This window comes from Atta cephalotes, assembly GCF_000143395.1.
Source record: "Atta cephalotes unplaced genomic scaffold scaffold00002, whole genome shotgun sequence".
Classification (NCBI taxonomy): domain Eukaryota; kingdom Metazoa; phylum Arthropoda; class Insecta; order Hymenoptera; family Formicidae; genus Atta; species Atta cephalotes.
The window spans coordinates 10,745,964-10,760,040 of record NW_012130066.1 but is presented as its reverse complement, the minus strand read 5'-3'; the positions used below and the strand labels follow the sequence as shown (position 1 = coordinate 10,760,040).

The window sequence follows — 14,077 nt, the reverse complement described above, 5'->3', positions numbered from 1 at the left end:
GCTATAGTTTTCGAATAGAAAAAGAAATGTCTAAGCCAATATGCGATTAAGCTGCGCCGCGCGAATTCGTAGGACGGCCCACTCGAGCGGCGGCGGCAGCGCGCAGGGAAAGGGAAGTAGCGCTTCGTTGCCTAGCACATCCTGGCATGGCGGTTCTATGTGTTTCGCCGCATCGCGCCTACATTATCCAAAAATGTTATTTTAGCTGAAGTTTTCCTTATATATTTCTTATCATTATAAATCACGTTATTTAGCACGATTAAATACTTTTATTATAAAAAATTATTATTATCTATAACATACTCATTAAAATCGGAGAGCAGCAGTTGGATCCCTTTCCTTGTAAGTTACAGATTTTTTAAATATAATAAATATGGGCATTAAATTTCTTGGATAGTTTAATGAAAGTAAACTAAAATACTCAATTTTCAATTAGTGTTTTTCAATACATTTCAGTTTTCAGTTACTACAGACTTAAACATCTCATTAACGTATACATAAATAATCTTTTTAGTGACAGAAAATTTAAATGTTATTCATCAGTGAACATTAAAGATTAATAAAATTTAAGAACGTTTCTAATGATTAAACATGACAATTAAACTTGTTAAACATGTGAAAAAAACCTCAGTCAAATGCGTCATTATGAAATAATATATCTGGATTTACAATGCGACTATCTACGCGAGCTTATACTATAATTTCAGTATACATGCATTAACATGTCAAAAAATAAAACTCCGACTAAATATAGCATAAAACGACGCGAAATGTGTCTCGAAACGTAATTAAATAGAAACATCGTATAATAAAGCGGAAAGGTCGCAACGATCAGCATATGCTTTGCGTAATTCTCTAATTAATTACATCGCTTAACATATCTATAATTGTGTTAAAACATATTTAATCGTGTTAAATAACGCGATTTATAATGATAAGAAATGTATAAGGAAAAGCTAAAATAACATTTTTGAATAATGTAGGCGCGATGCGGCGAAACACATAGAACCGCCATGCCAGGCTGTGCTAGGCAACGAAGTGCTACTTCCCTCTCCCTGCGCGCCGCCGCCGCCGCCGCTCGAGTGGACCGTCCTACGAATTCGCGCGGCGCGGCTTAATCGCATATTGGCTTAGACATTTCCTTTTCTAATTCGAAAACTCGAGCGAGTATCTCAAAATAGTATAAGAATTTTGTGTTTCCTTTGATCCATTCTCCACCCCCAATGTGGCTCGTATCCATCTTATGATGTATATATATATATATGTATATCAGGTGTACAACTTTGCTTCCACCGTTTTTTCCGAAATTCGAGACTTTATTGTAAAAAACTGGTTATACATTTATGATTCAAAGTATTGTCCATCGCTGGCCATCTTTCGGGTAGCGTACGAATCCCGCGTCGAAAAAACTTGTCATCTTTTGAGGCTATCCACGAATCGATCCAATTTTTTACTTCTTCATAAGACCGGAAGTGCTGGTCAGCCAGGCCATGTGCCATTGATCGAAATAAGTGATAGTCAGAGGGAGCAACGTCTGGAGAATATGGCGGGTGGGGTAGGATTTCCCATTTCAACGTTTCCAAGTATGTCTTGACCACTTTCGCAACATGGGGTCGAGCATTGTCACGCTGCACAATCACTTTATCGTGTCTCTCGTTGTATTGCGGCCGTTTGTCTTTCAATGCTCGGCTCAAACGCATCAATTGCGTTCGATACCGATCGCCTGTGATTGTTTCAGTTGGTTTTAACAGTTCATAATACATTACGCCGAGCTGGTCCCATCAAATACAGAGCATGACCTTGGACGTCACCGTTCTTGAAGCGTTGAAACCACTAACGACACATTCTTTCATTAATAGCGGCCTCACCATAAGTATTTGAGAGCATTCGATGAGCCTCAGCCGCAGATTTCTTCATATTGAAGCAAAAAATTAAAACCTCCCGCAAAGGACGAGAATTTGGCTCGTAAACTGACATTTTCAATCGAGAATAACTTTATGATGCAGACATAAATCGACTAATGTTTCTATGGGGTTATGTTGACAGATGCCCAAGTTTATTGTATGACGTCTATGATCTATTTATTTCGACCACCACTTACCGTTAAAGCCATCTATAGGAAAACGGCGGAAGCAAAGTTGTACACCTAATATAATATATATATATATACAGAAGTGTCTCGCAATTTTTGGCAAAACACTTTTATGTATATAGAGCGGACTAAACTGACATGAATCGAAAAATCTTCTATCATTTTGCAATTTTCGAAATAGTTAATGAGATATTAATTTATGAAAATAATCAAATTCGCTCGGTCTATCGCCAAATGCAAGCAGAGGGCGAGATAAGACCATGATGGAAAGGATAACATGGTGTGTGCAGTTGGACAGTGTCTTTTTTTTAATCTCTGCCCTCTCCGTTTTTGGACTGTTTATAAGGAGAAATCATGAAATGCTAAACATGGAACGTATTCATAATCCGTTTTTATTTTAAAACTGTCTTAAATAATGTCTTAAGATGCTAATACAGTCCTCGGATTGACTTATGACGGTTATGACATCTTAAGACTACCTCAAGTACAATCTTATAAATATATAAGATTGCCCTGTGCTTCGCGTTTCATAGTTGGTAGACCTTGCACCTTATGAACAGTGCATAGACGGAGATTTAAAAAGAGACACTGTCCAACTGCACACACTATGTAATCCTTCCACCATGAATAAGAGATATTTTAATGCAATTAATATGTATATACTCTGTATATAATAACTCTGCATTAATATTTAATATACATATATATGTTTCATTATTGTAACATATATATATGTTCGAGTTATGTTTTTTATATGTTTTTTAATAAAAAAATAAGCGAACTTTTTTATAATACTTGGCAACGGAGCGTCTAGCGACGTGTGGTTTGCAACACTACAATCATTATAATCTTCCGAGTAACTGGCTTTTTTAAAATTGTTTACATTTCGTTTAGTTTCAGAGTTATTGCTACTTGAATGCAACGTGTTTTAGTATTCATGGCAATTTTCGTTTCGAACTGAATTTATATTTTGGAAACAAGAAAAAGTCGCAGGGAGCAAAGTCTGAGGAGGTTGCAAGAGGACAGTCTGATTTTTGGCACAAAACTTGCGAATTGACAAAGCTAAATGAATAGGCGCATTGTCATGGTGAAGGAACTATGAGTTGTTTTGTGACGGTTGTTTGATCTTGAGGCAAAAATTCATTTCGAGGCGAAAATCACTATGAACACTAAACACTTACATTCAAATAGCATTAACTCTGAAACTAAACGAGATATAAACAATTTTTAAAAAGCCAGTTACTCGGAAGATTATAACGATTGTAATGCTGCAAACCGCACGTCGCCAGGCTTACCGAATAATTCAAAAAGATCGCTTATTTTTTTATCAGACCTTATGTACACACACGCACGCACGCATATATATGTATATTTATGTATACATTTTAGAAATAGTTGGCCAAACTTTAATAACATATTCCATTTATTGTAAGGAAATTTATTGAAAAAAAAGTCATATGAACATTTGGAAACGCTTCCTTTCTAAGTTATAAACATTTTTTTATTTTACATTTTATATTTTATTCTATACTTATATCTATATTTTATTTTATATCTATTTTCAGGGTTGAGTAAGTTAATGTTTTTTTTAACTAAATAAAGTTGAAGTTAATAGCTTTACAAAATTAATAAAGTTAAGTTAAAAGTTGAAGGAATAAAAAATTAACTTAACGTAAGTCAAGTTGTATTGAATTAACAAGTATTGAATTAACTTAAGTTAAAAAAAAAGTTAATTTTGAAAAAAATTATTTTTTAGATCATAATGTCCTAATTTTTCTTAAAAGATTAAATAATTACATATAGGTTATTAAGTAAATTATTGTAAATGTTTAATTTTTTTATTCATGTCATATAAGTATAACATATAACGATATAACTATTATATATAAGTTATATAACTTTAAAAAACCAGCCAGCACATAGAAAAGATACAAGAAGATACAGTGATTATGTTTTAATAAGTCTTAAGTAATTACAATCGAATGCGAGAAAAATATTTGACTGATAATTGGTCAATTTCTTAAGGCTTAAAACATCTATTGTAGATCCGGACTATGGCTTATGGTATAAGGCATAACTGCATAAATCAAACAGAGAGCTGTATTAGCATTTTAAGAAATTACTTAAGATAGTCTTAAAATATGAACGAATATATGCCTTTTTCTTATTATTTTTCTAAGATATTTAAAAGAGATAAAAAAATTGTTTAATTAAAAAAAAAGTTAAAAAGTTAACGTTTAAAAGTAATTTAGTTAAATTAAAATTTAATGCATTTAAAATTAATTAAGATAAAAATTATTAACTTTTAATTTTTTTTTAACTTTTAATGTTTTAATTAATTACTACCTAACCCTATCTATTTTTTATTTTATACTTATATCTATATTTTCATTATAGAAATTGCTAGAAATGATTTCTTTCGCTGCGTGCGAAAAAATACGAAATACTCGGAGAATTTGAATGAAATTTAAATCGATGCGAAGCATGCATCGATGCAGAAGGAAATCATTTGCAGCAATTTCTGTAACAAAAATATAGATATAAGTAATAAATAAAATATAAGTATAAGTAAAAAAATGTTTATACTTGGAAAAGAAGCGTTTTCGAACTCATATCTATATGAGTTCGGAAATGACTTTTTTTCATCCTTACAATGAGCGGAATATGCTCTTAAAGTTTGACCAACTTTCTGAAACTCTATATATATGGGGCATTCCATGCTAAATCGATGGTCTTCGTCACCGATCTCTGTCGATTTTTTATTGATTTTTTAATTTTTATTATTTATTATTTTTTAATATACTATACTTTTTAATATTTCTCATATTAAAATTTGTATTCAATTATTTTTTAAAATTTTTATCTCCATTAATTTCCTAGAAACGAATTTTTTAATATTTCAATTTATTTTATTTCGTAAAACATAACTCCTGTTTACAGTATTGAAAAACAAAAAATAACCACAAATTATCTTGAAATTCTCTATTAGAAAAAAAAATATGAAAAAAATTCAAGTTTTTGTTTCTATTCAAGAAATCTGATTGAAGTAAACAAAATCGGTTTTCGTCAAGATCGATATTTTTTATTAAAAAATTCTCCAATATTCTTAGTAGAAATACAAAGAACTTAAGCCGTATTTGATTATAATCAAAATTTTCGTTCCATTTTTAATTTTTCAAAATATTAAATCTATTATTTAATGTTAGTAGATTTTTAATCTGTTGACGAGTTACAAATCAAATTAATTTGACGATAAAAATTCTTTATTAGAAAATAAAATTAAATGAATTGATTTTTTCATATTATTCATATTATTTCATATTATTAATCGAGTTGTATTTTTTAAGGCGTATATCGTAGAGCTAAATGAATTATTGCATCGTGTTCAGCGACAAAAAAAACATACACATTTAAAATCTGGATTAAATCATTTTTGCATGAAATCAAACACATATTAAGGAAAATCGAAATTTTAAGAATCGTTCATTAGAGACCTTTAAATCTTAATATTTATTTATAAAAATTTAGGGGTGTTCTTTTGGCATTAAATAGAAGCTTTTGAGCTGAAGAAGATTAAAAAAATTTTTTTTCTTGTCAGTCTAGTATATGTATATATTAGTATATATACTGCGTTTATTGACACAACCACAATCTTGGGTTATTGACACAACCACTCTCTTACTAAAGTGTACGACAATAGCTACTTTCAGTAGAAAAAGCAGCTTCGCAATTGTAGTAAAATTCTTGAATATGATTAGTTTACATTTAGATCCAATAAGGAATTAAGGGCAATCATATTAAAGAATTTTACAACAATTGCAAAGTTACCTTTTCTACTAAATACAGCCAATAACGCATGCGGCACTAAACAATGTACTTGAGTTTCTCAACTTGATCAACTTAATCTGTGCGAATTATAGTCTCTCCATGAGAAGGTTATAGTTAATATACAAAGATCTATGGATCAAACTCACAGGTATTGTTCGTGCTGGAATAGGTGGAGGATATTCTTGTCTCTCTGGTAGTGCAGGAGGTTGATTACTATTTTTTGCATTGACTAATGGCCGAATATCTTCCTGCACTGCACTCATACCTCCATTTCTTTCAATGAAATCATAAATAAACTTCCGAGTGCCTTTATCTTGAAGTTCATATTCCGAAACACCAGCATTATTAAAAAATTGTTGTAATTGTAAATCTACAGAATCTAATTCCAGACCTTTATTATTTACATTCCATCCTAAATGTGCCACATGTCTGTAAACAAATGTTTACATATATATATATATATATATATATATATATATATATATATATATAAAATTATTATATATAATTAATGGACATATTACACATAATAAAATTTTAATTTTATACCTAAAATTAGAAGGTAGACTAATATCATCCTTAGTTAATTTACGCTTTAGATCTTGTTCGCTCTTTTTCTTTTTATTTTTGTACATTGAACTGCTAGAAGCACTTCTATTGACACCAACTGTAGCAAGTGCACCATTTGACAAATTACCCGATGAACCTGATGTAACAGTAAAGGGTGATATGCTTTGATTCTTCCAAGTAATATTACCTTGCATTTCTTTTGCTTTTCTTTCTTGTCTTCTTTGACGTTTAGCATTTAATTTTCCAAGAAGTATATTTCTATTTAAAAAATTAAAATATTAGGAGATCAAAAATTATTTCTATACATTATTCCTTATGTGTATTTTTTAATCAATCTAATTATAAAATTTTTCAGTTATAATTATATAATCCTTATTATTATATATAATTCTTATTCAGTTTATCAAAATCCTGTAAAAAAATTTCCTGAGAATTCCTGAATTCTGTAGATATTTTTGCTTAAAATTCTAGATAAAATTAGAGAATTTTTGAGTGCAATTCTCAAATAAATTGAAGTGTAAGCAATGCAAACGAAGTATACAGGATGTCTCAGATCACCCATCCATCCTTTTTCTCCGCAGGATAAGATCCAATCAAAAATATGTTCAGACTAAAGTTGTGAGATTTAAAAAGATCTATTTATTGATCGTATCAATTTGATCTTGAGTGGCTTTGCCAAAGTTCGATCAAGGTTATCGATTTTTTTAAATGAAACATCCTACTTTCTATTCTAGAATCTAATAACCGATATCAAGAGCTTTCCTATAATAACGTATCATTTGATTAAATAAATCTCGAATTATGAAGATTAAAAGTACGGCCGACATTAGCATTATCCAAAGTGTATCGCGTGGAGGTTGCCCGATCGGATTTACACCTTTTGTGTGTGTGTGTGTGTGTGTGTGTGTGTGTGAAATACCAACTCAGAAACATCACATATGCAAGTACACATGTACGCGCGCGCTAACACACGCATTTTTAAATTTCACAACTTTGATCTGAACTTATATTAATATTTTTGATTGGATCTTATCCTACAGAGATAAAAAGGGTGGACGAATGGTCTAAGACATCTTGTTATGTGTATTATAAATTAGTAGAAAATAAGCAATATAAAAAATAAGTATATAGACAACATATTTTATTTTAATTTTAAAAAATATAAAAATTTCTATTCTATTTCAATTAAAATTATTTTATAATTATGTGACAATCCTGATAAAATAATAATAATTCTGTGAAATTATTTATAATTCTGTTTATAAAATATCTATAATTTAATAATCTATAATTTTCTATAATGAATCGTGAAACCTATAAGCTAATATAGAAAAAGCTATTTGTAATATCAATAAATCGTTCTGTTCTATTGAGTATTGTTTTTTACTGTCACCCTAATTTTCATTATAAAAACTTGCGAGACACACGAGAATGTACACGGATGTATATATGTTATACTTATTATTAATTAATTGTTAACATTTTCATGATCAAAGAAAATTGATAAAAAAATTATTATTACTATATTTGTATATTGAATTAAACTGATAATTGTATTTATCTATTCACATATAAATATTATATATTATTAATATTATAATATTATATATTATTAAACACGAAGAGAATTTGACCGAAAATGATTTTTTTCTCTTTTTGTCATCAAAGAAGTAATTTTTCAGAAAAAGACAGAATTTAAATTTCAAAATTCTAAAAATACTTTGAATATTAATAAAATTCTGAATACCGATAAAATTCCAAATTTTTAATGATAAAAAAGAAATCTCTGGGAATTCCAGGTTTTAAACACTATTATTCATATTAATGTACCTTAATGTAATAGCTTCAGTTTCACTTGCAAAATTAAAAGCAGCCATACAATCCTCTGCCTCAAATGTATGAAAATATGACATCGGTGCTTTATAATCCATTGAATTATAAATTTCATGTTCCCATATCATTATCTTCCTTTGCAAACAATATAATCGCAAAAAGAAACTGCGTCTTGGATTATCTCTTATTAGAGTAATAATACCTGTATTTTTTTAACCCAATCCTTATGTAAGGGAGCTTCAGTCAAATATAATTGTATAACACCAGCTGCTAAACACTAAAACAACAATATAAATAAGCAATATAAAAAATAAGTATATAGATATTTTATTTTAATTTTAAAAAATATAAAAATTTCTATATTCAATTAAAATATTCTATATTTAATTATTTTATAATTATGTGACAATCCTGATAAAAAAATGTTAATTAATTTTATAATATACTTATACAAATGAAATAATTTATATACAAGTACAAAATAATTTATAATTATTTCTTTGATATATAACATTTTATTTTAATATTTCAACATATTTTATAATTGCATATTTTATAATTATATTAGTATACTTTTGCTACCTATATAAATTTACGCAAACAAAATGAGCACACAATTTCATTTATAAATAATAATATAAATATTCTTTCGAACGACATATAAATATATCGTTAAAAAAATCTTAGTTTTTTTTAGTTATGATTAATAATTATTGTATTGTAATATATGATATTCATTATTCTTTAAAGTTGTGTATAAATATATCTGAACATTTGTAATTCCATATTTACACCCAACTATATTATTTATATAATATACGAGAAAGAACGATTTAATTCAAAGTTAGACGTCGATTTCGAATATACAATTAAATAAATTTATTTCAGATATGATTGCAAGCAATAACTTTCGGATTCAACATCTGTGAAATATTATTAATTCCCTTAAATTTTCCTTAATTTAAAAACACTATAAAAATTATTGCGAAAAACATTACTTCAGCCAAGGTTCAGAAATAATAATTTTCACAATAATTTCTATGATTTCTATAATTTATTTAAATTTAATTTAGGGGAAATTTAAGGAGATTAGTAATATTTCAAATTATATTGAATCCGAAAATTATTGGCTCACAGTCATATCTAAAATAAATTTATTTAATTATATTATTTAATTGTATTATATTATATATTCAAAACATCTAACTTTGACTGAATTGATAGCGTTCTCTCTCGTACATAATATAAATAATATAATTGGGTATAAATACGAAATTACAAATGTTCAGATATATTTACACACAAACAACTTTAAAAAATAACGAGTATCATATATTACAAATCGTAATTTTATTAATAATCATAACTAAAAAAAAACTAAGATTTTTTAAATATCATATTTTCTTTAATTTTATCTTTGATATCTAGCTGAATAACTATATGCATTTTTATAAATATATGATCATGATATTTTGCATCTTTTCAATTTTTCATTGTTATGAAGAATTATTAATAAAAATTAAACATAATTACTAAAGATATAACTAAATAAGTTATCAAATGTTATTCAAGACAAATATAAAAAGTAATGAAAAGAATAAAAGGATCTTTTTTGCCATTTTTGAAAATTGATGAAACTGTCTAAATTTTTATATGTAGCTGTCAGCATCCAGTATAAATATCTTTATGAGTACAATCCATGAAAATCAACTCTTTGTCTGCTACTAGTAAATATATTGTCCGTAAATGTTGTTAAGCCTATTTATTAACCTTTACTTTGCAATTGTTTCAAAAAAATTCCTACTCAGCATGATCTAGAACTGATGTGCCATTAAACTGATTCCTTTGGTATATATATATATATATGTGTGTATATATATGTGTGTGTGACAAGATCTCTTAACCTCTTCATACTCTATTTGCAGCATCTTCCACACTTTGAAATAAAAAAATGAACGGATATTTTGTTGTTCTCATAATGAGAGTATAATGAGAGAATTATTTCGGAACAATCACATTATAGTTTGTTATTTATGGCTTTTATTTTGTCAACTAATAGGGAGCAAAAAATTTACTTCTGGGATTTGTTCCATAAAAACATTTATTTGGGATGTTAAAAGCTGTAACATATTAAAATTTTAGACAATTCTGCCAAAACTTCCATAAGATTTCCATAAGATTAATAGGATTCTTTGAAGGAAAAATTAAAAATAAATTATGTCAATTAAACCAATGTTGAATTAGTAAATCAATATGTATGTTTCGTTTTACGCATCATTTTATCATTTTATCATTGACTGCGTTCAGCAGAACGTTTATTTTGCAACTGTTGAAGGTTTTCTTCGCGTTGATTATATTACTTTTAGATCTAAAATAATGATACTATCTCAGCAAACAACCATAAAATGATTGCAAAATTGTTGTGTCCTGCTAAACGCAGCCAACATTGCTTAACATTGATGAACAAAAAAAAATATTAAATCATATGTAAAACAAATTATACTTAATGAGATATTCACAATAAACATTGATTAATTATGCAAAAAGTTATAACCTGGCATCGATTTCCTATTAATTGGAAGACATGTTCATTTTCCTCCGGTTTCAAGAGTATTGTACCTCTATGTATATCCGTATTGTCCGACTTCATGTTATCGATCAAGGTTAAGATCGTCACAGAGCCAAATATTTGATCTAAGGTTGTTTCTCTTTTTATACCTATAAAATGTTTCCTTTATTATCGTTATAACATTAATATACATTGATCTATCGCTCATTCGCGTAATCGATGATCATTTTGGAAAGAAAAAAAAGAATTTCAAAAATATATTATTTCTAAGCTAAGAATAATTTTCAATAAAAAACCGCTTCTTAAATCTCTGATATTCTGCGATAACAAATACCTTCGGATAAATATACGAATCCAACAGGAAAAAACTCTCAAGTTGTCAATGACACTTCTCATCTGTTTCTATCATGGTGGAATTAATAAAGGTGCATTTACATACACGCGTCAAGCAGCGGAAGCAGCAACCAATCAGCTGGGCTATATGACAGTGGCACAGTATAGCGGGGAGCACAGACTCTTGTATAAGGAATCAGACTACGCAGAATGAGATTAAAGATTAAAGATTGAAATTTCATTAATGAGGACAAAAAAATTTTGGCTCCTTTTATTCTGATTGATTAAACTTCTTTCAATTTTCAACCTTATTTTTTACCGGCCTAACGGAAATAGAAATAATAGTGAACTTATCCATAAGGCGAGTTTTCAACGATTGAAATTCACCTTATTGCAAGATTATGGATAAGTTTACTGTTATTATCATTTCTATTAAATTACGTAATCTAAAGCAATATCCTGATGGCTTATCAACTTAAGTTTACACCTTACACATAGGATGCGTTCGGGGAGACATTATTCGCGAATAACAGAACGCAATCTCAATTGCAAGCTCTATGATAGCTTGCCGCTAGGCCGAAGTGAACAATGTAGGAACTAGATAAAAAAAATTAATAGTTATACTATATAAGTAAATTATATAAGTAAATTAATCAGATAAAAGGAAGAATCCTTAAGCATTTGTTGTCGATTTCAGAAGAAGCATATCTACATCTAAGGATCTTAAACATCTGCAATGGAATATCCTGTCGCGATATATCGCAATAGTAACTTTTTTCCGTACACGGGAATTAAAAATTGCCAGTAACAAGATACTCTGACTTTCATATTTATAATGAAATCAAATACACAAGTTGAACTTCGAAACTTTGAAACTTTGAAAGGTTAAAGATGATACACAAGCAAGAATTACGTTCACTCCAGCCTAATGGCAAGCTATCAGCAGAGATTAAAATTGAGATTGCATTCATTATGATAAAATTTGAAATTCACACATTACGTACGTACGTTTACTCTACGAAATTCTAACAGAGAAAAGTTTGGTGACTCGAGAACAGAATCATAAACATTAATCTAACTTTGACGAATGTTAAATGCTACCAACGCTAGGGTTGTTCACGGATCTATAAACGCTAACAAACCAATACACTACCTCGGAAGAAATAGCATTGATAGCGCGCAGTTGTGACATAACACGCTACTATTAGTGACGTCGATGATCATATTTGTTAGCGCTATCTGCAACTCTGCGAACAGTTTGTAGCGCTAAATAGCGTGAATAGCGTCTCCTCAAACGCACTGACGGAATTTTGTCTGTGGCAGCCCTTAAAAGGCTCCCGCTAGTCGCGGCCATGTTGGAATCGTGACATCAGAAGCAAGGAATAACACATTAATGTTGCGTGCCATTTTTAAATAAAAACAATCTGATGAAACGAAATGATGAGATCACTTTAAAACACTTGTAAAAATCGATGAAAACTATCCTTTTCTCCTGAGTCAGTAAATGGTCGTAAAGTGAATATTCTATCTATATTCGGACAGAAACACACGGTCCAACAGCTGTTGAAACGAGTAAAACTTTTTTACATATAAGCTTTTACACATAAAATTCCAAGATAACTAGTTTTCATCGATAATTGCGAGACAAGTCATATTTTCACAATTAAGCAAATAATAACGAAATGGCACGCAACATAATTTCATCGTCAAAACGTCACTTTTCTACGCCTATAAATTCGGCCATTTATCATAGTGCGGCGCTGTAACACACAACAAGTACGAGCCTATGTCCGTGTGCTTGCCAAGTGCACGCCAACGACATAGCGAGCTCCTTCTCACTAGTCACTTGTTTCAAGCGACTGAAAATGCTTTCTCGGCAGCTGCTCGGCGACTCTAGGTATCAATAAATAGCGCGGGATATTCTAAATAACATAAGTTAAAATAACATAAGTTTTAATAAATTGTAATAATAGTGTATCCCTCCCCTTAATCCAGAATAGTATAAATCATGTTAAATCACAGCAATTTACAAGATATTTAATTGTTTACGATTTTTCATGCACGTTATATAATATACCTCCCCTTCATAACTCGAGTAGCAAGAATAGTTCAAGATGTAAATTTTTACCGGAAAAAAATTATAAACCAGCATTTCTTTTCACGAAAGTCTCGAAAAGTCATCAGAAAAGAAATGCGTATATTCGAGACTCGAAACTTGCGAAGAAAATATGCGAAAAAAAATCGAATAGTTGCAAATGTTTTTCACTTATAAAACAAACATGTTTTCACTTATAAAACGAGCATGTTTTTCACTTATAAAACGAATATGTTTTTCACTTATAAAACAAAAGATATTGATTGTATGAAAAAAAAATTGGTATAAAAAAATTTTGGCGAAACTATAAAATGAAACGTGGAACATCAAAATCGATTTATTAATTCAGTAGAAAAAAAATAAAAAACACTTTTTGAAGAAAAAATCTTTTTTTCACTCTCTATTTATTGAGATTTATGCAAAGGTTTAAAATTCTCATAAAATGTAGCCTTTGATAAACAAATATAGCCTTGAAGAAGCCTAAAACGTTATTTTTTACAAAATTTGTTCACTAAAAACTTGTCTGCAGAAAATTTAATTTCTTCATCTTTGAGCAGTGCACAGCAATTTACAGCGGTGATTTTTCTTCAAGAATTGCACTATTATTTAATAACAAACGATTTTTTGCAGTTAAACCATTATAAAAAACGCTATAAAAAACTATAAAAATTATAAAAAATTATAAAAAACTTTTAAAAAATAGATATCTTAAAAAAAAATGGAAATAATTTCATTAATATGCATCATATCAAATAGC

General features: G+C 29.0%; 1 protein-coding gene across 1 annotated transcript in view; it reads right to left on the bottom strand.

Moving 5' to 3' along the window:
* LOC105622036 (neural Wiskott-Aldrich syndrome protein) overlaps positions 1-10,981 on the bottom strand; it is a 32,157-nt gene extending 21,176 nt beyond the window's left edge. Inside the window, 5 exon segments of the mRNA XM_012203474.1 lie at positions 6,067-6,349; positions 6,470-6,748; positions 8,321-8,531; positions 8,534-8,600; positions 10,878-10,981. Coding sequence (XP_012058864.1) covers positions 6,067-6,349; positions 6,470-6,748; positions 8,321-8,531; positions 8,534-8,600; positions 10,878-10,973 — 936 coding nt within the window. The 5' untranslated portion in view covers positions 10,974-10,981.
* Between the last annotated feature and the right edge of the window lie 3,096 nt (positions 10,982-14,077).